At 55.7% G+C, this 25,154-nt stretch overlaps 3 protein-coding genes and 1 non-coding gene across 14 annotated transcripts in view; 2 read left to right on the top strand and 2 right to left on the bottom strand.

Annotated features, from left to right (window-relative positions):
- LOC142821611 (uncharacterized) overlaps positions 1-25,154 on the bottom strand; it is a 201,383-nt gene that overhangs the window by 99,384 nt on the left and 76,845 nt on the right. The gene's annotated exons all lie outside the window — the stretch shown is intronic.
- LOC102458690 (uncharacterized) overlaps positions 1-25,154 on the top strand; it is a 73,111-nt gene that overhangs the window by 38,261 nt on the left and 9,696 nt on the right. For 2 of the 3 annotated variants that reach the window (XM_075913080.1, XM_075913079.1), the window contains exon 4: positions 25,128-25,150. The exons of the other annotated variant lie outside the window; for it this stretch is intronic. In XM_075913080.1, coding sequence (XP_075769195.1) covers positions 25,128-25,150 — 23 coding nt within the window. The remainder of the gene's footprint in view (positions 1-25,127; positions 25,151-25,154) is intronic. 3 annotated transcript variants of the gene reach the window in all.
- TRNAM-CAU (transfer RNA methionine (anticodon CAU)) lies at positions 737-811 on the top strand. Its single transcript has one exon. It is a non-coding gene; the product is annotated as a tRNA-Met (tRNA).
- Positions 6,304-24,091, bottom strand: LOC142821620 (zinc finger protein RFP-like). 6 transcript variants are annotated; one of them, XM_075913168.1, is made up of 8 exons: positions 23,816-24,090; positions 15,112-15,536; positions 11,746-11,841; positions 10,701-10,931; positions 10,568-10,590; positions 9,941-10,056; positions 8,873-8,932; positions 6,304-7,311 (listed from the first exon to the last, which is right to left on the bottom strand). In XM_075913168.1, exons 1-8 carry the CDS (start codon positions 23,841-23,843, stop codon positions 6,800-6,802), a joined length of 1,491 nt encoding a protein of 496 aa, XP_075769283.1. In that variant the 5' UTR covers positions 23,844-24,090; the 3' UTR covers positions 6,304-6,799. The 6 variants fall into 6 exon arrangements, with proteins under 6 accessions (XP_075769283.1, XP_075769286.1, XP_075769287.1 ...); XM_075913171.1 differs by lacking the exon at positions 23,816-24,090 and adding an exon at positions 17,272-17,386 and having other exon boundaries at positions 15,112-15,541; XM_075913172.1 differs by lacking the exon at positions 23,816-24,090 and adding an exon at positions 17,272-17,355.

Genomic DNA, 25,154 nt, shown 5'->3' with positions numbered 1-25,154 from the left:
CTTCTGCCTGGGGAGGTGCCTGGAATAGACACCTAGTGTGACTTCACCCTGGGGTTTTACCCCTTTAACCTCACCCAGAGACTCCTGACAAGTCCACTCCTGTGTCCATCTCCGCCTCAGGCCAAGTGTTCACGTTTCATATCTGAGGAAACTCCTCCTCCCTTTTTCCTGCCAATCCTTCCTGAGCAAGCTTTACCCTTCTGTGCCAATATACCAATAAAGTGTATTATCCCACCAAGTCCCTGTGATACCAACTTCTTCCTGCTTATTACCCATAGTCCTGTTTGTCTATACCAGCATCTAAGACACAGATTAGATTTTCCTTCCCAGTGGTCCCACGTCCCTCCTTTATCTCTGCAGTTACAGCCCCTGCTCTCTCCCATTTCTGGCCCATCTCCCAGGTGTCCATGTGATTCACTTACCTGTGGGCTTTGGGCACCTGCCCCCATCAAACCTAGTTTAAAGCCTCCTCACTAGGTTAGCCAGTCAGCACCCAAATACTCTTCCCTTCCTCGACAGGTGAACCCCGTCCCTGCTGAGCAGCCCTTCCTGCAACAGCATCCCATGGGCAAGGAAGCCAAAGCCCCCTGCCCACTGAGCTGTAGCTTTCTGTGCCCAGGGGGCCAGACACTGCCTGGGCTCGATGGCTGGAGGGAAGTGGGGAATGGCTGCTCTTTGGGAAACAAAAGTGTTGTCTGGAAACATAAAGAGACATTTTAAAGAGACTTTAGAGGTGGGCACCATGGCTCAGTTGGCTTAAAGCACCTGCCTCATAAACAGGAGATCCTGGGTTTGAATCCCAGTGGTGCCTTATTGTAACCTTTGCGCACATTTACTCATGCCCTTCTGGGACACAGAAGACACTGCACAGCTTACTTCAAGATGAGGGTGCTGTGTAGATGTGCCCGTCCTGTTGAGGGCCAGCCTGCTGTGGGGAGGCTCTGGCCACTTCCTTTCCTTGTCTCTCTCAGGCTGTCTACACTGCAGGCTTTTTGCACAAGAGCAACTGTTCTTGCCCAAAATCTTGCAGAGCGTCTACACTGCAGGCACGTTTTTGCTCAAGTAAATTTATAGTTCAGCATCAGACAACAGGGCTTCTTGCACAGAAGTTATTCCTCTCCCCACGCGGAATAAGCCCTCTTGCGCAATCACTCATCCACAAGGAGGCAGTGTGAACAGGCAACAGGGGTCTCTTGCTCAAGAAAGTCCTATGGCTAAAATGGCCATCAGAGCTTTCTTGGTAGGAGAGCGTCCACACTGCCATGGGCTCTCTAGCATAAAAGTACTTCTCTTGTGCAAAAGCACATGGCAGTGTGGACGCACTGTTACACAAGACCTTTTGCACAAGAATTCTTGCAGAAAACAGTTCTTGAGCAAGAAGCCTGCAGGGTAGATGTAGCCAGGGGGTGTTTGGGTCTGTTACCAGCACTGAGCTTTGTACAACAATCCAGGGAACATTGTGAAAAGGCAAAACCTTCCCGCCCTGGGTGTCCCTGGCCAGCCAGCAAGTGGCACAAAGGTTCCCTGAAGCACTGACTTCAGCTGATTTGAAACAAACCCCCGCACCTGAGAGGTGGTTAAGGTGATGGACTGTTCAAATCCCATTCTCACAGTGTGGTTGCAGCCCTCTCCCTAGCCTCTCCCAGAGGTTCAGTGCCAGCCCCTCCTGTAACCCTGCCTGCCCCAGCCCCTCCCACTGCAGCCCGGGGAAAGGGAAAATCTCCACAGAGACACTCCCAGATGGGACCCTCAATCCCTTCTGCCCTCAAGGAGAAACCTCACAAACTGACAGACAATCCCCAGGCCCTGAGCATGGTGCGGGCGAGGCCCATGGGGCAGTTTGCCTGGTGGGATTTGGGGGGTGGAGAAGCTGTGAAGCTCTGTGAGTGGATAAGGTCCCTGGCTGTGCTGCGCCCCCTGCCGTGTGTGTGACTCAAACTGTCCCTCGTCCCCTTTTGTGTGTCTGTTGCGCTTCCAGCTTCTTTCCTCAGGCACGTTCATCTGGCAAAGACCCCCCCAGGGATCTTGTATCTTCCTTTGTGCTGCTCAGCTGCAGACACTGCCAGGGCTGGAAGGAAATTGCTGCACTTTGGGAGTCAAAGGTGTTGTCTGGGACCATAGAGTAGAGCAATTTCACCTACCTGGCCAAGGAGGACACCATGGCTTAGCTGGCTAAAGCAATTCCCTAGTAAACAGAAAAACCTGGGTTCAACTCCTAGTGGTGCCTTATTACAGCCTTTGCTCACATTTTCCTATGTGTTTCTGGGACACAGAAGAGGCCTCCCCTGGCCACCCATGGAACTGCTGGTTCAGGAAAAGGCTGATTGGGCAGAAGTGTTGGGAAGAAGGAAACCACAAGTGAGAAGCACCTGATGCCCACGTACCCTCACTCTCCATGGCTGCAGGAGCTGTAGAGGTTGCACCCTCAGGCTCTCTGTGCACGGACACCCCCAGGGAATCACAAGGATGTGTGGCGCTGGCTCTCCTGTCCCAGCAATTGCAGTCAGAGCCCTGCCTTGCCAGTCACAGCAGCCTCTGCACCCGCTCCAGGCTTGTGGTTTCCTTCTTCCCAACACTCCTCCCCAATCAGCCTTTTCCTGAACCAGCAGTTCCATGGGTGGCCAGGGCAGGCCTCTCCTGTGTCCCAGAAACTGCCAGGCTCTGACTCTTGTCCCCTTGGTGCCCCCGTCTAAATTCTCTTTTAAATCGGTCTTTATGGTCCTGCTCAGGGCGTTTTTCTCCTCAGCAGCGCACAAGAGAGAAGCTGTTGCCACTGCCCCCCTCAGCCTGACTCCCTACTTGGCCCCATTCCCGCCTCCCTTCCTGGGCTGACCCAGTGGCCGAAAGGGGCTGCAGCTGCTGCCGACAGGAAAGAAGCTGGGAGGCAAGGTGCTGGCAGCAAGAGATTCCGGCTGCCTCTTTGCCCTGGGTCTCAGTGCGCCATGCCAGCCACCAGCCACCTTGACCAAACATCAAACCAGTTGGACTAGCCAGCCTGAGAGTTGAGAGGCCCAGGTGCCCCCGTGGGCTGTCAGTTGTAGGTGCCATGGTGCAAGGGGCAGCACTCGAGGCTCTGAATCCTCCAAGATGAATGTAAGTCTCAGTGGGACTGGCTGGGCTGGTTACTGCAAGGTCCTCGCGCTTCATGTGCTTTGGCTTCCTTGTCCTTAGGGACAGTGGAGACAATTTTGTACCTCCTGCTGGGTGTCCAGACTGAGCTTGGTCTCCAGACTGAGCAGGTGGGAGGGAGGGGTCTGATGCTGTCACAGCTGCAGGACAGGTCACCCACCTGGCCCCTGAGCTCAGCCCATGTGGGTGGCAGCCAGACAGTGTAGTGTGAGTGGAACAGAGGGTCATGGGGGGAGGGGAATTTGTATATTTTAGGAAGGGTCCTGAGTCCTGGCTCCCAGCTACACGCCTTGGAACAAAGACCAACAGCCCCTGCACAAAGGGCATTGTGGGAATAAGAGTTGGGACACCAGCAAGTCAGTGGAAGATGGGAGTGAATCCTGCTACCTCTCACTTGCAAAGGCAGCTAATTCTGCCGCACCTGCAACCTGTCTCCAGTGCTCCTGCCACTGCCTGGCCCAGGAGGGCTGGTGTCCAGCAGCTCTCTGCCCCAGTGTGGCTGGCTTTTAGGGAGAGCAACTAGGAAGTTGTGGGGTTACTGGAGCCACTTAGCCCCCTGGCTGTAAAGAGACAACCAAGGATTTCCCCCAGCATTGATCCCACTACCTCTTACATGCTAACAGAGCACACTACCATTTGAGCTAATACCCCTACTGTATTAGCAGGGGCCTTCTTGGAGGCTCTTCCCTTCTCCACAGAGACATCTGCCTTCTAGGTCAGTTAGTCATGGGAAAGGAGAAAGCTCCAAAAAGGCCACAAGGGCAACTCTCAAGGAGACTCCCTGCAGCAAAGCCATGGGGGTCTCTGAGATAGCCCCTGCCCTGCAGCCTATCCCACCTGGCCATTGTCATGGACTCTCTGTTATGTCATCACCTCCCAACCTCCTTTAGCCAATAAGCTGAGGGGATGCAAAAGGCCCTTGTGATGTCACTGCCACACCCACCCCTGACCTCCAGGGCTAATGTCCTGCCCCAGGCAGCCCCTTTGCATGGCTGAGCTGCTCCCAGGGGTGAAAGTGACACATTTCTCACAGGGACTGTTCTATTGGGCACCACCCCTCAGGTGGGGGAAGGCTCAAGGCAAGAATTTGGGGGAGGGGTTGTAATAGGACAGTACCTGTAAGAAAATGTGGACTGGAGTGTTAGAGGCTCAGGGATCTGGGGAGCATGTGAGTGTGGTGGGGGGATCAGGGCAGGCGTAAGGATGTGGGAGGGTAGAGAAGTCAGGGCACAGGATTAAGGATGTGAGGGAAGGCTTGGGGGTGGGACCGTGTGTGTGTGTTGAGGGGGTCAATAGGACTAGAATCCCAGCTCCCTCTGCTCTGGGATTCCTGAGGCCCTTTAACACACAAGGGCTTTCTCTGCAGCATGCTGAAGAAACAAACCCGAGCCATAAGTGATGCTAAATAGCCGTAGTGTGGACGCCCCACTGCTGCTATTTCAAAATCTCTCCTCCCTAGGGCCACTGAAGGTCACTACTCCCCCATGCTTCCTGGGGTTCCAAAGTCACAGAGCACGTCCATGCTAGATCTCTGGCAGAGGGGCCACTGAAAGTCAAAAGACCAGAAGGGTCATCTGATGGCGGTAAACCTCTTCTATGAGGAAGCCTTTTTCCAAAACAGCGTTTTTGGGAAAAGGCACGTGTGGACTCAGAAGAGGAAGTTTTTTCAAAAGAAGAGGCTTCTGCCACTCTGTGCATAGTAATCACAACTGAAATGTGAGATAGCATCCACATTGATGCATTCTATCTTTCAAAAAAGCAGATGGCTTTCTGGATACACTTTCACTGTGTGAACGCTCTCTTTCAAAATGAGCTTTTCTGGAAGAGCTTTCTTCCGAAAGAAGCCTGCAGTCTAGACATAGCCTCAAAAACAGGTGGACCCAGGAGGCAGAGGGACATCTGTTATTCTCAGGGCACGTCTAGATCATCCTTGGCCTTTGAAAGAAGATATGCAAATTTGGCACGATATGATAAATTCTTTCAATGCCATTTTCCTAAGAGTTTTTTGTTTTTGTTTTGTTTTTTTAAACAAACAAACAAACAAACACCACAGTCTAAACATGGTTCTTTTGCGGGGGAAAACCCCTGTTTTGAAAGAACCCTTCTTCCTAAAAAAATGAGGTGTACAGGGTTCTTTTGAAAAAGTTTTTTTGGCTTGAAAACCCCCATCTACACTGCTTATTCCCCCCACAAAAACAGCTCTACAAAAGGGACCAGAAGATATGCAAACTGGAAGCTAACACTCTGCTCCTTGCTTTCCTTCTGCTGCTTCACCTCTCAGGATAACCATGCCTGTCCCATGCTGAGAGCCAGGCCCAAGCAGCAAAGAGACAGTTGGACTCTCTTGCTGCCAGGGTCTCACCACCCATCTTCTTCCTGCCATCAACACTGCAGCCCCTTTCAGCCACTGGGTCAGCCCGGGAAGGGAGGCAGGAAATGGGGCCATGTAGGGAGTTGGGTTGAGGGGGGCAGGCAAAGCTCATCTCGTCCTGCAGAGCCACTGGCAGCAGTTTCTCTCTGGTGGTGCTGCTGAGAAAATGCCCTGAGAGAGAAGTGGCAGCCTCAGAGCAAGGGGTGCTGGTGCCACAGTAGCTCGGTGGGGCGAGCGTTAGACTTGTAATCCTTCTGCCGGCAGCAGCCAGGGCTGTTTATCTAATTTATGATAGAAATGTAGCCGTGTTAGTCTGGTGTAGCTGAAACAAAATACAGGACTATGTAGCACTACATAGTCCTGTATTTTGTTTTATCTAATTTATGTGCATATGCATGGTAAACTCTAGAATTTATTTCCTTTCATATTGAGTAAGGGGCATGGGAAGGTTTACTAAAAGCCAAGGGGGCATGGGGACTGAAAAAGGTTGGGAACCCCAATCTAAATGAAGCTTTTCCCACAGTCAGGGCAGCTGAAGGATTTCTTCTGTGTGGATTCTCCTATGTCTAAAAAGATGTGAGCACCAACTGGAAAAACCCACCTGCAGAGAAATAAGTGAGCTGCAGAGAGTAAAAGGGCCTGACCACGCGACAGCCACCTGGGGCAGGTGTTAGAGTCTGTCCAATTGATGCAATGCAGCCAGACAGTATTGTCAGAGCATGTCTCCATAGAAATGACACTCATATTGCTGGTATCAATTGCTGGACTTAGGAGACGGGCTGAAAGGTGTGTTTCATACGCAATAGAAACAAAGAACATTTATTCAAAAGTTATTTGTACAGAAGTAACAAGACTCATGTTTAAATATGAATCTCCATGGCACTCGTCTGAACAAGCACTCCTGACCTCAGTATTGAGCACAAGACCAAACTCACTCCCTTCAGGGATGGAAAAAGTAACAAGCAGCAGTTTTTGCACAAAAGGCTTTTGCGCAAGAACGAGCAGTGCAGACGGCTCCTTGTTGCGCAAACCCCCTTCTTGTGCAAGAGCCATTCTTCCTGAAAAATGGAGCCCGTCTACACTGCTCGTTTTTGCGTAAAAGCCTCTTGTGCAAAAACGGGCGCTCGTTACTTATGCAAATGAGGCTCAGCAATATTCCACACTTAGCCTCATTTGCATGTTTTTGCAGAAAAAGGCTACAGGTAGAGAGAGCCATAGAGATGAAAAGCCAGGAGCTGGGTACAGAGGACTCCTATGAGGTCACAGAGTCTGAGGTGTGTGAGACCAGAGAGACTGATTTCAGGGGCGCAGGCTGAGCTGGGATTCTGGCCACACCCGGAGCCAGGGTCGGATTCTCTCCCGAGGAAGGGAGCCAGGTGGGAAAGAGAAGATCAGGGCTTCAGTACCAGGATCGATAAATGTCACCTGCCGCTGGTCACAGTCCAGACAAACCCGGATCCTGTGTGGGAGGCTCAGATACAGGCGGGTCACAGGGGAGGTGAGAGCCCAGAACTGACCACCCCACTGCTGCACAGCCCAGATACCCCCCTCAGGGCTACGGCTGATTCCTCCCTTCCTGCTCACAGACTCACTAGCCACCCCCAAGGCCCAGCATTCCCCATGCCCCACCTCCACCTCCCAACAATGTCTCCCCGAGGTGAATCCCTCACGACCCAGCACACAGGACACAGAGTCAAATCTCTCCGGGGTGCTGGGCAGTCGCTGCCGTGCACGTTCCCATCTCACACATTTCTGATCCCCAGACAGGACGAGGTCAGGATGAGCCGTGTCTGGATCCAGAGTCACAATCGCTGAGGAGAGAGAATGAGAGCGTATGGGGCAGAGCTCAGCCTTGGGGGCGGCTGGGGCCATTTCTCACTCTCCCCAGCAGCCCTGTTCTGGCTAGGACAGGCCTGGGCACCAAGGAGCTGCCTCTGTCCTGGGCCCTGAGACTGAGCCGAGCTGTCACTGCAGCACCTCAGCCTGGGCAATGGGGCCCGCTTCATTAGTTTCTCATCTGTCAGGCCCAAAGCAGAAGGATTCAGTGAGGCAGGAGCAGAGGTAGGTAGGTACCAGCTTTAAACTCCAGAGGGAAACTCCCTCCCTTTAAAAGGCCAACAAAAATGATTAGGGGTTTGGAATGGGTCCCATATGAAGAGAGATTAAAAAGACTTGGACTTCTCATCTTAAAAACGAGGAGACTAAGAGGGGATATGATAGAGATCTATAAAATCACGACTGGCATAGAAAAAGTGAATAGGGAAAAGGTATTTACTTATTCCCACAATAAAAGAAGTAGGAGTCACGAAATGAAATTAATAGGCAGTTTTAAAACAAACAAAAGGAAGCTTTTCTTCACTCATCACACAGTCAGCCTGGGGAACTCCTTGCCAGAGGATGCGGTGAAAGCTAGAAAATTAACAGGGTTCAAAAAAGAGCTAGATAGATTCACAGAGATTAGGTCCCTCAATGGCTATTAGCCAGGATGGGTAGGAATGGTTTCCCTGGAGGTGGATGATGGGAGGGATCATGTGAAGATTACCTACTCTGTTCCCTCCCTCTGGGCATCTGACATTGGCCACAGTCAGCAGACAAACCAAAGGTCCATCTAGCCCAGTATCCTGACCCAGTCTTGCTGTTCTTATGCGAGTTCCGGAGCCCTTTGCCTGTTCCCGTGTCATGACTGCTAGTATGTCCCCACAGACAAGCCCCCCCCCTACCAGCCTCTCCCCCCACACTGCTAACTACCAGTTTGTCCATACAGAGGCCCCCTCTGCAGCCCATCCCCCATGTCCTTAACTGCCAGTCAGTCCCCTCAGATAGATCCCCTACTCTGACCCAGTATGGCTGTTTTTATATTCTTATGTTCTCCCCTGCTGCAGCCTCCACTCCCAGCCCAGGGCATAGAGAGGAGGGTGCAGCGCTGGGGAAGAGCCGCCTCACCCCAGAGAGCAGGGCCTGGGCATTAGTCGCCCCCAGGGCAGGTGGAGAGCCCATGGCTCTTCAGGGCACCTGGGTTCAATGGGAAGCAGCACAGCTCTGGCTTCTGGCCTGGCTGAGGGCAGGGTCTCTGAGGAAGGGAGCTAAGGTGGGGTCACTGGGACGGGACAGCACAGGGAAGAGGCAGGTGCCCAAGGAGGGGCTGATCAGCTGTCCACAATCTGTGCTCACAGTAAGAAGTGAGGGGTCTGGCCATCCCATTTCTAAAGGGGGGCAGGACATGCCCCCTTGTCTTCTGATCCAGTGCCCCTGGGGCTCCTCACCACGCAGTGGGCAGGTTTGGGGCTCTGCCTGTCATGGTCACTGGGGGTTTTGTCGGCGACTTGAGCTACAACCACAGGAAGATTTTTCAGTCTCCACTTGAATCCTCACCGTGTCTAAAAGCTCCCAGGAACTTTCCTCTTGCTCTCTCCAGTGCAGAGGGCAGCGTGTCTAGTTGGGGGAAGGGATAAGAGAGGTGAGACTTCAGGAGTCCACCTAGCCCATGAGATCCCCAATCCCAACACGCAGTCCTGGGTTTTCGTTATAACAGACACATCTGGGGTTCGTCTACACTGCGGAGATCGAGGCTGGTGCTGTCGATCTCCCAGGATTCGCATTAGAGGTCGAGTTAAGACAGCTAATAGAATAAGGGGCACTTCTATTGCTGCCGGTAGCCCTCATTTCATGAGGAGTAAGGGAAGTCGGAAGGCGAGTGCTCTTCTCTCCACTGCCCGTTATGTTACTTTGAGAGCAGCTAGGCAATTAATGCAGTGGAAGTTGTGTAGCTTAATTCAACTTTGTCCCGCAGGGTAGACGTACCCTTAGGTATTTAATATAAAAAGGTCTGAAGCCTCCTACTTTCTCTCACTCAGGCATCTCCCAACAAAGGAACCAACATCCCGGCAGCCTCACAGCCAGCCCAGGACAATCTGTGCAGAGATTCGCTTTCTAATCAATGTCCCCTCCCACCCTGCAGACTCCACTGGGTTTGGCTCATTCACTTGAAATTTGCCTAGGCCCAGATGCCGCAAAGACTTTGGCTTAAAGTAACTTCACCCACTTGGATCTCTTGGACACCAGCAGGAGGTTCAGAGTTTGCCAACTCCTTGCTCTACCTGTGAGCTGGGGGGGTCTGTGTACTCAGAGTCTCCACAGAGAGCAGCACGGAGCTGGGTGTTTCTGTCTGTGTGTCGGCGATTTTGTGCTCTAAAGTCACTGTAATTACAAAGCGGCTTTTGGAACAAATAAGGTTCAATGAATCCACCTGAGTGTCTGGGACGGCAAGTGGGCCTCTCCCTACAATAGAACCAACATCTGTGGGATGGCAAGTGGGTGCCATTCTCACCTCACAATTAAACAGAAACTTAATCTAATGAGGAACCAAATGACCAGCATCGGTCTCTTTCCATAGCCTCAGACGTTTCACTCACTCTCCCCTCCCCCGTCCCTTCTCCGTACCTGTGAACTGCCTCAGAGTCTCCGACAGAGCAGTCGTTTTCTGGGAGAAACCCCTGACTCGCTCGTCCAGTTCAGGAGAAATCTCCTCTGGCAGCTGGAACGGCCCCGTCTCACACCTGGGGAGAGACAATGTCACATGGGGACACTGCACCGAGTGACTCAGTTCTCCAGCTCTGGCCAGTGAGTCGCTGCTCTGCTGGGCCTGGAGTTCAAATCCTTCAGTTCTCCCAGCCCGAGAGCAGGGGCAGCACAGCCCTTGGCCCTGCAACGTCCCCCTCAAAGGTCACATGAACAGTCTGCAGCTCTGGCCTGGGGAAATCAGCTGGGGGACTAAAGGAGAACTGAGTCTCGATGGCCAACTCACTCCTTGGCCTCCAGGCTCTGAGGGACAGGAGGTTCCCAGGGGAAGGGCTGAAGGAATCTGCCCACTAGGAACTAGACAGACACCAGCTCCTCCTCCCCAGCTCTTTCCATGTAGGTCTCCAAACACCCCTCAAGTGGGACAGACTCTCGGTTCCTGCTGCTCTGGTTCCTGCTGAATGTGCCTAGATCCCAGCAGTGACAGACCCATGTTCCACCCCACAGTCCTGGAGGGAGTGTGGTGTGAGGGGAGTGAAAGCCACATACCTGCTCAAGGTGCTTCTGACATCCTAGAGGGAAGAGATAGAAAGAATCTCAGTTCCATCGGACACACACACTTGTGACTCAGGAGCCTCCCTTCCCTGTGTGGGGAGCTGGGATGTTTCTCCCTCAGTCTCACCTGCAGAAATTCACTCGCTGGCTTCTGACACGTCCCCTCCAGCTCACCAATCCGCTCACTGAGATGGGAAATCTGTACAGAGAGTTTCCTGACAGTGTCAGTCTGGAGCCTCCCAATCTCCTTGTCCAGCTTCTCCAGCTGGGCCAGCAGGAGTCGCTCTTGTTCCTCCAGGAACTGCCGCAGCTGCTGAAACTCGGCCACAATCTTCTGCCTCTCGGCTTGTATCTGTTTCTGTGTGAAAACAGGAAAATGCTGGTCAGAGGCATGAATGGAGGCCAGGGCCCTTTCTTGGGGAGCTGAGTGCGCAGCAGGGAGAACTTCATGGAAAACCCTCATTTCTGCCATTTCTAACACTCAGCATACAGTCAATCTGTGGAACTCCTTGCCAGAGGATGTGGTGAAGACCAGGATTTTAACAGGGTTTAGTAAAGAGCTAGATTCATGGACGTTAGGTCCATCAAAGGCTATTAGTCAGGATGGGTAAAATGGTGACCCTAGCCTCTGTTCCTCTGAAGGTGGGTGACAGGGATACTGGAATGGATGGACCGTTGGTCTGACCCAGTATGGCCGTTCTTCTTTGACTCTGCCCTGTGGGTACTAGGCAGAGGAATCTCTCCCAGCTTCCCATTTAGCCCCTGCATCTCTCTGAAAGAGACGGTTTCCTGCGATGGGCAGTGCATTCTGTTATTCGTGGGCTCTGGGAATTCAAATCCAGAGCAGCAGGAGGCAGGACTCAGCACCAACCTGACAGAGAGACACCGGGGAGAAAACAGAAGCAAACCTGTGAATGCAGGAAATGAGCAGACAGCCCTTCCCAGGGACATTCAGGTCACTGTGGAAGTATTTCTGGGAAAGACACAAAGGCTGGACATAAACTCATCTCCTGACATGGCAGCTCAGGTCCTGTCTACACATGGATCTAACCCAGCAATCCACGGTCATGGAGCAACTCCCTATTCCACCTTCCCAAGGCCACACAGAAACTTGCCTCTAAACAGCCCCTCCCCCTGCCAGTATCTGCTGGTCCATAGCCACAGGCACCTACCAGATACTCCTGGCTTCTCCCCTCTCTGGTCACTTTCCATCCCAGCAGCTTTTCTCTCGCTTTCCTCAGAGTCTTCAAATGGGCCTGGATTTTCCCCTGAGGAAACAGAAATGAGCTTGGAGGTTTCATTGTGAGGCTGAGAGGGGTGTGGGACAGGACATTTCCCCACCAAAACTCAAGATGATTGTTGGTCCGAATCACTTTGTGATATCTGGGCCCCCAAGGAGATGAACCCTTATTAATGCAGCCTGGGAGTGTGTCAGTCTGACTTGTTACACATTCAGGTTCAGGTGTTTTAGTCATTACAGAGATCTCAGTTATCACCTAGCCTTACCGGTATGTATGGAGGTGTTAATGGTATAGCCCGTAGCAGGGCACTGGAGACACATGGAGGTGAGTCAATACACACGTGTTTGAGGAGGTTTAATAAACAAAGTGACACCAATCCCAGAAGCCCCAGAGTTTAAATATGGGCTGGGAGTTCCTGGGCAACCCCCATGAGGGATCCGGAGCCCATTTAATCTGGTTTGAGCTGCCCAGTCCTAGTTTTGTGGGGCTCTGTCCCTGCCAGGCAGGGACTCAGACCTGGACGTGGCTTAGTCTGTGCAAACAAAGACAGGAGGGCTGTGTCTAGACTGGCAAGTTTTCCCACAAAATCATCTGCTTTTGCGGAAAAACTTGCCAGCTGTCTACACTGGCCGCTTGAATTTCCGGAAAAGCACTGACGATCTCATGTAAGATCGTCAGTGCTTTTCCGGAAATACTATGCTGCTCCCGTTCGGGCAAAAGTCTTTTTCTGAAAGACTTTTGCGCAAAAGGGCCAGTGTAGACAGCACAGTACTGTTTTCTGCAAAAAAGCCCCGATTGCGAAAATGGCAATCGGGGCTTTTTTGCGGAAAATCGCGTCTAGATTGGTCATGGACAAGTGCTTTTGCGGAAAAGCATCCTGCCAATCTAGACGTGCTTTTCCAAAAATGCTTTTAACAGAAAACTTTTCCGTTAAAAGCATTTCCGGAAAATCATGCCAGTGTAGATGTAGCCGAGGAGACTGAAGATGCAGGTCACCCGGGGGCTGGGCAGGAACGGGGGCAGTGCTCCTTTTAAGCTGTGCTCTTGTGCGACTGCTCAGGAGAAATTCAAATGCTGCCCAGCTGATTGGCAGAGCGCCCACAGCTAGGATTTGTGTTTCCATTGGTGGTGCACACATGTCTCTTGCTGTATATAAATTTTTTTCTGCAAAAGGATAGAAAAGGTCAGAGAGAACATTGGATGGGGGAGGCACTTCCATGGAGATGATGCAGGTGGAGGTGCACTGAGAAAGGAGGGGATGGGCCCACGCAGGGTGACTGATACAGATGAGGATGGACCCAGGCAAGCTTTGGGGGTGCCCTGTGCTCTGGGATGTTTCAGCGACCATCCTAGTTAGACAGGGAGATTTGTAAAGAACAGATGGATGCCGGTCCCACTGCTGTGTTAACTCTTGCAGTGGCAACACCCCCTGGGCAGGTACCCACTGCTGCAGTCCCTGGTACAGCTCCCAGCAGCAGTGCATTCTGGGACATTTCCAAAGGCTGCCTGGTGGGACTAACAGAACCACATTGGCTGGTCTGTGCCCAGGTACCCACTAGCACAGGTCAGGCCAGCCCCTGACAGCTCTGTCCTGGGGGTAGTTTTGCCCAGTCTGATCCCAGTTGGACCTGGCATGGCCCTGTGTGGTCTGGAACCCTGCTGTAGGTCGACTAAAGGTGCTTGGAGTCCCACACACCGTACAGCCCAGCCCAGCCCTCCTCTAGTGCTGGCCACAGCATCTGAATTTAACCTCTCATGGAGCAGCCCACGAGTTTAGCATCACAAAGGGAAACCTCCTCTCCCTCTAGTCCTGGGCCTGTAGCAAGGCGTCTTTCCCTCCTGACACATTTCAGCACTGGGGCCAGTGCTAAGGTGACAGCATGACTTGTGGTTAGGGCATTGAACTGGACCTGGAGAAACTGGGGCTCATGCTGATGCTTGATGCCCATGGGCAACTTGTGCTCCTCTCTGTGCCTCAGTTTCCCTTCCCTAATAGGAATGGGGCTAGTTGCCTTTCCCTGTCCTCCCTGCTGCCTCTATATCAGAGGCAATAAGGGGGAGGGAAGAAGGAGCTGGTGTTGGGGGGGGGGGACACTCGGCTTAAAAGGCGGTTACTCAGCACCATTTCCGTGGTGGAAGGAGGGCAGGGGAGTTAGAGCTGCAGTGATCCCGGGGGCGGTGCAAGCTGGGACTTTTCAGTACCGGCTCATGACGCCCCTGGGAGCTAACGGCGCTTCAGCTCTGCACTTTAAGACTGCATCTAGACTGGCATGATTTTGCACAAATACTTTTAACGGAAAAACTTTTCCATTAAAAGCATTTGCGCCAAAGAGCGCCTATATTGGCAAGTGCCTTTGCGCAAAAGATTTGCTTTTGCGCAAAAGCATCTGTGCTCAGTATAGACGTGGTTTTGTGCAAGAAAGCTCCGGCGGCCATTTTCGCCATCGGGGCTTTCTTACGCAAAAAATTCCTGTCCCTGTCTACACTGGCCCTCTTGCGAAAGAACACTTGCGCAAGAGGACTTATTCCGAGTGGGCGCGTCAGAGTTCTTACACAAGAACACTGACAATCTTACATTAGATTGTCAGTGTTCTTGCGCAAATTCTCGCAGCCAGTTTAGATAGCTGGCAAGATTTTAGATGCACCGTAAATGTAGTAAGCTCCCATTAGACTCTTATTACATTTAAAGTGCAGAGCAGCAGAGGGAGTGCCCCCCATTAACTAATCAAGTAGTCAATGGAAATTCCATTGACTACTCTCTTAGTTAATTAACTAATACTTAACATCCCAATTCCCTGCCCTTTGTCTAGCTACCCTGTACTGCTCAATGTAGCTACTTTTCCCTCCCTGTATTTTGTGCTGAGCCTAAATCTCATTTGGGATCTGGAACAGCTACTGTGATGCAAATACAAACAATAATTTCAATTCAATCTGTAAGGACCTACAGCTCTTAACTTCCCTTTTGCCAGTCACGTAGACCGGCTTGCTGTGCGTGGGATTTAAACCTCACTGATTGTCAGCACCTTCCCTTGGGTAAAAAGTTCCCTTATTTCCCAAATGGGAAGGGCAGCTGAGATTCCAAATCCTACGTCAGATATCTTGAAAGATTTCATACTTTGCCCCGATACAACATGACCAGATCAAGTATTTTGTTACAGTATCGCCTGGGCCAGGAAGGATTTACAATGAGAGCTGACTGATGATTCACACTGAGTCAAGGAACAGTCAGGGAAATTAGACCTGTAATTAAAATCCCAAGAAATTACCTATTAGACAGACAGAGCAGTAGTCCCCTACTTTGTACTTCTGGGCAGCTTCCTCCAAAGGAACCACCGTGTGCACACGATGCACCCAGGACCTGTCGCAGACCATACAGATGGGGGCTTGATCCTCCTCACAGAACAGCTTCAGCGGCTCCTGGTGTGCCCTGCATACCCTACCCCCCTTTGCTCCCTGAATTGCCTGCAGACTCAGCTGCTGGACTATTGACACCATGTTTGCCAGCTGCCTGTTGGGCCAGGTGTGTCTCTGCTGCACAGCTGCTCTGCATTGCGGGCAGGGGATGGCTGGGCCAGGTCCCTCCCAGCATCGTATGAGGCAGGCACGACAGAAATTGTGCCCGCAGGCTGTGATCACGGGGTCCTTGAAATAATCCAGGCAAAGAGAACATGTCACTTCCTCCTGAAGACTTTCCATGGGGCTTGCTGCGGCCATGACTCCTTCTGAGCTGGGGAATAGGATCAGTTTAGATTCTGTGAGCTTGGGCCTGCCTCCAGTAGTAACTGGTTGTTCCCCTCCCGGGAGCAGCTGTTTTATGGATAGGCAAGAGCCAATGGGAGACATCACAGCCCTGGAGGCTTTGGTGAGAAATGTCCCACACTCTGGCTCTGGCATTAGCCCCTGAGCTGGCGGGGAGGTTCCCTGGGACATCACATGGACCCAAGAATCCACCATCCTGTGCTGATCAGCTCCCAGAACTGTGCATGTAAGGAGTCAGTGTGAAGCTTGTGCAGAACTCATGGCTATAGCTACACTGCCCCTTTTTGTGCAAGAAAAACCCTCTTGCTCAACGCCGCTATGCTGATTATTTTCAGAAATAATGACATTGCGCAAGAGGGTTTTTCTTGCGCAAGAAGGGGCAGCATAGACAGCTCCTACTGGAGCAAGAGCCTCTTCTGCAAAAATGACAGCTCATTAGGTATGCAAATAAGGCTGGGCAATATTCCTCACAGTAGCCTCATTTGCATATGTCTCTCCCAAGAAGCTGCGAGTGTAGATGTAGCCTTGTAGCTGTAGCCTTAGTGCTTAGTGTCCAAAGTTGGGGCTGTTCCTGCAGGGGCTGCACATGGAGACTCCCCCCCCCTTTGCCTTGGAAGTGTGAACCAGGCAAGTACCGAACCCCGCCCCCATCTCCTGGCCCCGCCTCCGTCTGTGTGACGCCCCGCCCCAGCGCTGCACAGAAACCCCGCCCCGCCCCTCGATGGGCCGGGCGAGCTGCGCGGGGATAACACTCCCCGGTTTGCAGGGGCTGCTCTGGCCCCGCCCCCAGCTGCTGCCGCGCGGAGAGCGGTTACCTGCGAGCGGGGGGAAGGGCGCGTGTCCGGACGCCGCTACTGCGGGGAACGCGGCCCCGAATCGCCTCCCTGCAGTGCCCCGCCCCGCCCCCGCGCGAGGGAATTAATTAACGTACCGGGGGGCGGGGACAGAACCGGGCTCCGTCCGGCCGCCCCCGCACCCCGCCCCCCCCTCGGCTCCTCCGCCGGCGAGTAACGGCACCAACGGCTCCTCCGCAATTCGCGCCCCAGTGCCCGCAGGGAGCGGCCCGCAACGGGGTTCGCTGCGCGCGGGGAGCCTCCGCCCAGGGGCCAATGGCAGCGCGGTGGGCGGGGCCTGGGCAGGGAGAGGGGCGGGGCTGAATCAGCGGAGGGGCCCCAGGGCTTCGCTCTGCCGGGCGGGGCTCCCCGGGCCAGGGGGCTGCTGCCTCGCGGGGCGGGACGGGGCATTTGCAGCGCCTGTAAGGGGGGGGGGGGCTCATTGCCGGGCTGGGGCCGGTGCCCGAGATGGGAGGTTGGGGGGGGGCATGAAATCCCCAGGCGGGTCTCCCTGCAATCGCCACGCGGGGAGGCGTAACCAGCCTCCTATGACCAGCCTGAGCCTCCTATTTCTATGTGTGGTGCACATCTGCACCTGCCTTGGTGCACACAACAGCATTTATGCCACAAAGCTGGACCCAATTCGAGAGAACCCTGCCCCGAACCCTGGCAGGACAGCCTGAGTGACAGTCACCTGCTCCCTCCCCAAGCCCCACAACACTCTGGTTTCTGCCCGTCCCAAAGGAGCGTTGGCCCCAAGTCACTGGCACCTCCTGGCTGAAAGCAAACCCAGCGCCTGCAGCCAGTCCTATGGCACCATCACCAATGATTTACTGGCCCAGAGAAGGGAAGGGGAGTTACTCACAGGGCGAACGTAGCAGCCGGACACCCCCACACGGTGCTCTTCTACCTGGCCCAAGGGAATAGAGGCGCCTCTGGTGAACCACCTCCTTGTGTCCTGTAGCATCAGCCTGCAGATTCCCTCAGTTCCTGCCTAACCCGCCCCCACGGCCATCCCCCTCCCTCCCTCCCTCCCTCCTTGCCCCACCCCCCTGTCTAAGCCAGGGAGAGAGAAAGTTCTTTCTGCCCTGGCTCGTCCTTCCCTCCCCCAGAGCTCACACTGATAAGAGGGTTTGGGGCCGGCTCCTCTTGAAGGGCAGATGGAGGAGGGGAGCAGCCAACAGAGTCTTTTTCCTCCATCATGGCTTGTCTGGTGCCGGAGCTTCTTGTGCTAGGCAGGAGATGCTTCCCCACCCCCCCTTCTTCTGGACACACCAGAGTCTCTCACTTGGCTCTGCCCCTTGTCTGGCCTCGGGCTGCTCCCGGTGTCACAACAAACCCTTGTCCAGCCCCTGAGAAACACCAAACTCCTGGCACAGCCAGTCCAAAGGGGTCAGCACCCACAGCCGCCCCCGCCCCCAGCATTTCCCAGAGTCCAGCGGCTGCCCCCCCTCTCGGCCAGTCCAATGCCTGTTTTAACCGCATGGACACCCCAGGGAGCCACCTGGCTGCTGGCCTGGCCCCTGCACAGCCCATGAGGAAGCCCCTGAGTTGGCATGTTCAGCTCTTAGCATTGAGGTAGCTAGTGGGGGGGCATGTGCTCCCAATCAGCTGGGCTAGGGCCGGGCAGGAACCCTGTCTGGGCAGCGCAGCAAGCAGGGCTAGCCACTGACCATGCTCCCTGGGGAGGCACCCCCAACCCCTCCTCTTCTGCCCTCCCCTCGCACCCAGTTCCCCCAGAGCCTGGCTGGAGCGACTGCCCCACTGCCAGCCTTGCTGCTCGACATGGTGCAGTCATGGGGCCAAGGGCAGGGAAGCTGCTCGGGTGTGGGGAGCAGATGGGAGTTGGATGGGGGCCTGGAGTACAGGGGCAGGAGGGGTTTGGGCCAGGACATGTCGGGCTTTAGCAGGGGAGCCACAGGTTTCCCCAGGCTCCCTGACCTGCTCCCTCTGCCCCCCATTTCTGTTTCCAGCATGGCCCTTGGATCAAAAAGTTTGTCAAGCCCTGATCTAGCACCATGCTCATCCCCTTCTGATACCCAGTGCACCCCCCTCCCTGCCGCAGCATCCTGCCTCACACCACTCCCTCCCTCCCTCCCATCCCACCTCCTCATTCTGTCACTCCATGTCTCACCTCGTGCCCACCCCCTCACTGCTAAGATGCATGGGACAGACACAGGACTCTGCCTCCATGCAGCCAGCCCCACCCCACAGGCTTTGGCAGAACAAAGGAGAGGGAGGTTTTGCTTGCCCCTCTGAGGCGCTGAGTTTCTGCCCTGCCCGTATCAGCTTGGCTTTCCTCCTCTGCCCCATTCCTGCCTCGCTTCCTCCTTGGGCCAGTCACACAAGGAGGCAGCAGGAAGAGCCAGCCCCAGATGCCAGCCTCCCAGGGCAGAGGGGGCCAAGCCACAAGGGTTCAGCAGGTGCCTGGCCTTACTTATCTCCCTTCCCCAGTCTGGCACCAAGGGGCATTCATAGCTGATGTTTGTTTTCTACTATAGTTAAACTTGGACAAATATTCTGTTATCAACTCTTTAGCCAAGAACTCAGGGGAAGAGGCAGAGCAAGAGCAGGGAACAAGACCCCCCCCCACACACGACATGCATCATGACATGGTCTTTGCTCATGGAAGTGTTGCCAACACAGGGGTGCCCGAGGGGGGCAACAGCTGGGTTCGGTGCCCGGTATGCACGCTCCAATAAACACACCGGTGTGGAGAAGCAAAAAAAAAGTTTATTTGAACGCTCAAATAGGTGCCAGGAGACTAGACATCTCAGATCAAGCGCACCAACGTAAGCAGTTTTCCCTCCTTATATACCCAGGTTGTTTACTTGCAGGAAAATAGTGAACTGTAGCAAGTTTCCCACGCTGGGACATGCTGCCAGCCCTCCTCCTCCCCCTCCCCTCTACAGAGACATATCTGAATTCTTCTTCTATACCACTGATAGTAACTAGGCAACTTCAAGGTCTTGCCGTTCCCAGCTATTAGCAAGCCAGAGAAAAGTTATGCCTGGAGGAGAAGGGACGGAAGGGGGGGTTCCTTTAGGGTGCTTGAGCTTAGAGCGGGGGCGCTTCATTGATTCTCATGATCTTCCACTCCCCTGAGTTACCTAGGATCATGCCCAGTGACCCCAACAGAAGCTTATGCTCCAATAGATTTGTTAGTCTATAAAGTGCCACAGGACTCATTGGCTACGTCGACACTGGAGGGTCCTTGCAGAAGTACGGCCATTCTTGCACAAGAATCCACAGAGCGTCCACACTGCTTGCCCCTCTCGCGCAAGAACATTGACAGTACGGCATGGTAAGAGAGGGCTTCTTGCGCATGAGCTACGCTCTTTTCTTACAAGTGTAAGCTGTCTTGTACAGTGTCCCGTTTGGAACCAGGGCCTGCAGTGCACAGGGAGAGGGGGTGGAGATTCTGGGGGTAATCCAGGGGCAGGGAGTGGAGGTGGTAGTGGGATTCCCATGGGTGGGGGTCAAGGAGAAGGGGCTGAACAGGAAGCAGGGGCCAGGCGTGGTGGTCACAGGGCCAAGAGCATGGCAGGATGGGTAGCAAGCTGGGGTCCCAAAGGGGCAGTCAGGGACCTTGGCATAGAGGGGTTCAGTAGGACTTGGGGATCCTAGGGGGCTGTGCGGGTGTGTGTTCAGGGGGGATTGGATAGAGGGTGGAGCCCCAGGGAAACAAGGGGAGGGACCAGGCCACACCTGGCTCTTTGGGGAGGGGAACAGCCTCCCCACCCTGCCTTGCCTATCCATCTCTCCGTACCATGGAGGAGCAGGAGGGGGGTGGAGAGGGAGGCAGTGACAGGGATGGGACAAGATGTAGAATGAGAAGGGATGCAGTGAGGGGGTGGGACAGAGAGGGACACAGTGAGGGGGTGGGGTAGGAGGTGAGTTGGGGGGGATGCAGTAGGTAAGATGGGGCAGGAGGTGGCAATGGGAGGAACACAGTGATGGGGTGGGGTAGGAGGTGAGCTGGGGAGAGATTGTGGATAAATCCCTGTAATATTATACTTTGTATTAAGATCTTATCCTTTTAGATATATCTCTGTTAAGTGTTCTTATAGAATCTCTGTAACATTTCTCCTATAACTTTGTATTAAGATATATAGATCTAGTAAGAAAAAATGTCTTTTGAGCTCTCCCCTTTCCTTGATTGCCCTGTCGAAATGAATGAGGTGTGAATGGAGAATGAAAGGGGAGCATCTCCAGCAGCAGTTGCCAGGGTGGAGAAGGTCTGGGAGCTAGATCCAAGACAATACCTGCAGAGTGAGCTCATTAAGACGACTGGACATACAGACACATAGGCTACATCTACACTGGCCCCTTTTCAAAAAGGGGCATGCTAATTTTAAACTTCAGAATAGGGAAATCCGCAGGGGATTTAAATATCCCCCGCGGGATTTAAATAAAGATGTCCGCCGCTTTTTTTCCGGCTTGTAGATAAGCCGGAAAAGAGCGTCTAGACTGGCCCGATCCTCCGGAATAAAGCCCTATTCCGGAGGATCTCTTATTCCTACTTCAAAGGTGGGAAGGGGATGAGCCTTCTGAACACTCACGTTTGCTATTTCAGGACTTGGCAAACTTTTAGCTCCAAGGGCCATGCTAGGACCAGAAATTATGTGTGGGGACGGGTGGGGAAGGCTGGGGGAGGCTCTGCCTCCTCTCCCCAAGCCAGACATGGCCTGCTCCATCCTCCATCCCTCCCCCTGTACTCCAGGCCCCCCATCCACACGAAATCTGCTCCCCACACCTGAGCAGCTCCCTTGCCCTGGGCCCCATGATTGCACCATGCAGAGCAGCAGGGTTGACTGTGGGACAGCCACACCAGCCAGGCTCTAGAGAAACTGGGTGTGGGGAGGGGGCAGGAGGGGACGGGCCAGGGTGCCTCCCTGGTCAGCCCTGATCCCCGCACTGCCCAGAAGTGGTTCCTGTCCTGCCCTGGCCCAGCTAATGGGGCCGTACCTGCCCCCGCCCCTCAGCTGCCCCAATGCTAAGAGCTGAACATGCCAGCTCAGGGGCTTCACCCTGCCTCAGTTTCCCCACTGGGCAGAGACAGGAGGGATGAGGACCCCACATCTCAGGGGCTAACCTGGGGGCTGAAGCTCTCAGGTGGGCCCCACCCTCTCCTCTGCCCACTCCGGGTGTGTGAGGCCCCAGCCTGGCTCCTTGGCCCAGGGGGCAGCGAGGGGCCTGGGCTGCCTGGCCCCAGGAGGGGGGTTCCTAGGCCAAGCTCAGCACCTGCCTGTAGCAGGGAATTAGGCACCAAACTCTGTGAGAGCCGGGGCTTAGGCCACACACTCTGTGGGGGGCTTCCATTGGCTCCGGCGGCTCCCTGCTCACACGCTGGCGTGTGTGGGGCCCATTCTGAGGGGGCATCTCTCCCCTTTCCTTGCCCAGGGAGCCCACAGGCCCAGCTCAGGCTGGGTGGGTCCTGGCCCGTCCTGTGACTGGGCAGGCGCTGGTCAGTGAGGTGTCTGGCAATTGGTCTCAGCCCCTCAGGGCCGGTGAATGTGGCCCCCAGGCCTTTCCTCCCGCCTGCGCATGGGGGTTTATTTCCCTTCTGCAGCCTCTGGGGAGCCCGGCGCAGGTGCGACTCTGGCGCAGACACAGCGAGGGGAAGGCGGGCGGGGACGTGACTGAAATAAGAGCAGCGGGCAGGGGGCTCAGGTGTGGGGCCAGCACAGACACTTTGTGCTGGGGGGGTGTCAGTGGGTGTAGCCCTGGCAATGGGGAGGGTTGGTGTGAGAAACAAGGGGAGATTTTCTGGCCAAGAGCCTGTGTTGCGTAGGGATTCCTCAGCCTGTCCAGCGCTGTGACACGGCTCCCCGTGATGGTCAGTGTGCGGTGTGCGTCGCACGGCCACTCACCACAGACATGCAGGGCCTGTGTGACACTGCCCAGCCCAGTGCCAGCTTCTGTCCAGGCCCCAGACCTCCCCAAGCACTGGCACAAGCCGGGTCGGCAGCCAGCTGGCTCCCTGGGGTGTCCGTGTGGTTAAAACAGGCATTGGACTGGCAGAGATGGGGCAGAGGCTGGATTCTGGGAAATGTGAGGGGAGCGGGGGGTGGCTGCCGGTGCTGACCCCTGGGACTGGCTGTGCCTGTGGCGCTGGGCGAGGGTTCGGTGTTTCTCAGGGACTGGACGAGGGTTTGTTGTGACACTGGGAGAAGCCCAAGGCCAGGAGAGGGGCAGAGCCAAGTGTGAGACCCTGGTGTGTCCAGGGGACGGGGGGGCATCTCCTGCCTGGCACAGGGAGCTCCAGACACCAGACAAGCCACCGTGGAGCATAAGACTCTGTTGGCTGCTCCCCTCCTCCGCCTGCCCTTGAAGAGGAGCCGGCCCCAAACCCTCTTATCAGTGTGAGCTCTGGGGGAGGGAAGGACGAGCCAGGCGGAAAGAACTTCCTCTCCCAGGCTTAGACAGGGGGGTGGGGCAGGGAGGGGGATGGCGGTGGGGGGCGGGTTGGGCACAAACTGAGGAATGTGCAGTTCCCTGGCGCAGGCTGGTGCTACAGGACACAGGAGGCGCCTCTGTTCCCTGGGCCAGGCAGGAGAGCACCGTGTGCGTGTCCGGCTGCTGCGTTCACTGTGAGTAACTCTCCTTCCCTTCTCTGGGCCAGTAACTCGCTGGTGCCGGTGCCATAGGACTGGCTGCAGGCGCTGGGTTTGCTTTCAGCCGGGAGGTGCCAGTGACTTGGGGCCAACGCTCCTTTGGGACGGGCAGAAACCAGAGTGTCGGGGGCTGGGGGAGGGAGCAGGTGTCTGTCCTGGAGCTATGGCTGGGGGGGGGGGGGAGCGGCCCGGCAGCCCGGGACACGCGCGGGGGAGAGCCTGGGAGATGCAGCGCGAGGAGCCGGGGGTGCCGGGTAGAGCAGCCAGGGACGTGCCGGGAAGAGGGGCGGGGTGTGTGTGTGAAGGGGCGGGGCTGGGGGGCCGGGTTGGGTGTGTGTGTGAAGGGGCGGGGCTGGGGGGCCGGGGGGGCGGGGCTGTGGAATGTTTCTGAACTGGGGGAGCAGCTCTCTAGCCCCGCCCCCGGCTCCTCCGCGCGGGTAACGGGAGGGTTCGGGGGCGAGGCTCGGGTTTGGGAGCTTCGGGGGTGGAGCCTCCCCCGCCCACCCCACGCGTGACGGAGTTGACACGTGACTATCCCCCCGGCCGCTTCCCTGGGGGCGGGGCTGTAGCGGTGGGGAGGCTGCTGCGGTTTCTCGACCCCTCCCCCAGGGTTACGAGAAATGCCCCGTTTCTCGTGTGCTCGCCCCGCCCCCGCCCCCGCGTGCGGCTCGGCTTCCAGAGGCGGAATCATTCTCTGGCCGGGGGAGCCCCGCCCCTCGGGACTGGGGCGAGCCGAGCAAGCTCCCGGTATGACCTAAGCCCTGGCGCCGGACTCCCAGCAGTGTCACTGACCTCCTGCGCATGCGCGAACTCCCTCCATTCCGTGCGGCCGGGGCCGGGTTTTCGTGCTTTCCCGCCGCGCGCCCTCAGGCCATTCTTGGGCCGTTACTCGCCGCGCTGCTTCGAGAGGCGGGGCCGGGTAGTTAACGCTGGGGGAGCCCTGGGAGCGCCCCCGGGGGCGGGGCTCTGCGTTGCCGGGGGGCGGGGCTGTTTGTGTGTTTCCATCCGCGGCGCCTCATTGGCTCCCGGGCGCTCCCGCTGCTCCCGGCGGCTGAGAGCCCCGCCCCCCTCACGCCCCCCCCCCCCCCCGCTCCTGACCCGCCTCCCCCTCACCCTCGTGGTCTGTGGAGCGCTGCTGCTGGGTGAGACCCGCGCTGCGCATGCGCGAGTTTCGCGGAGGGGGGGACGGCTGCCGGGGGGGCCCCGCCACTCGCTCCTGACCCGCCCCCCCCCCCCGCGTGTCTGTGGAGCGGCAGCTGCTGGGTGGGTGGCTGCGCCTGTGTCCCGCCGACGGGGGTTGTGGGGCAGGGCCTCAGTGGGGGAGGGGGCTCTGGGAGGGGCTCACACAGGCTGGGGGGGCTGCAGATATCTTGTGCGAGTTGGGGGTGGGGCACAGCTGGGCTGGGGGGGGCTGTGACCCACGTTCTTGTGCTGCCTGGGGGGGGGGGGCTGCTCCAGCCGGGCAGGGGCCTCAGGCCGCTCGCTGCTGCCTCTCTGTGGTTGAATGTTGCACATTCAATGCAGGGCCCGTCGGCCCGTCTGTCTCTGGCTGTCGGTGCTTCCAGACGCTCACGCTCGACACAAGCCGAGAGGCAGAAGATTGTGGCCGAGTTTCAGCAGCTGCGGCAGTTCCTGGAGGAACAAGAGCGACTCCTGCTGGCCTGGCTGGAGAAGCTGGATGAGGAGATTGGGAGGCTCCAGACTGACACTGTCAGGAAACTCTCCGCACAGATTTCCCGTCTCAGCGAGCGGATCAGTGAGCTGGAGGGGACATGTCAGAAGCCAGAGAGTGAATTTCTGCAGGTGAGACTGAGGGAGAAACATCCCAGCTCCCCACACAGGGAAGGGAGGCTCCTGAATAACAAGCACTGGGGTCCAGCCGTTAGATCTGGGTGTAACTCGGCAGGTGCATTGCTGCCATGTGAGTGACTGTTGTGCTTTGCAGAGTCACAGGCACAGAGCTATTAGAGATGGCAAAGCCCCATTAGCCCATGGACTCTAAGGCCCTGGTGACAGATCAGGGCATCTCTCCCCCATATTTGCAAAATGCCTTCCCTGTGTGTGTCCAGTTCAGCTGAGATTCTTTTCTGTCTCTTTTCTCTAGAACGTAAGAAACAGCTTGAGCAGGTAG

Source organism: Pelodiscus sinensis, chromosome 31 (genome assembly GCF_049634645.1).
Source record: "Pelodiscus sinensis isolate JC-2024 chromosome 31, ASM4963464v1, whole genome shotgun sequence".
Lineage (NCBI taxonomy): Eukaryota > Metazoa > Chordata > Testudines > Trionychidae > Pelodiscus > Pelodiscus sinensis.
The sequence above is the reverse complement of the archived record's forward strand: the minus strand, read 5'-3'. Positions and strand labels throughout refer to the sequence as shown.

Coding starts and splice junctions, on each gene's coding strand:
- LOC142821620 (XM_075913168.1), bottom strand. CDS start 23,843: ATGGAGGGAGTTCGCGCATGCGCAGGAG. Junction 15,537..23,815: donor AGTTCGCGCATGCGCAGGAG/GTCAGTGACACT, acceptor TCCCCAGCTCAG/AAGGAGTCATGGCCGCAGCA. Junction 7,312..8,872: donor CCTGGGAGCTTTTAGACACG/GTGAGGATTCAA, acceptor CTCTCTCCTCAG/CGATTGTGACTCTGGATCCA.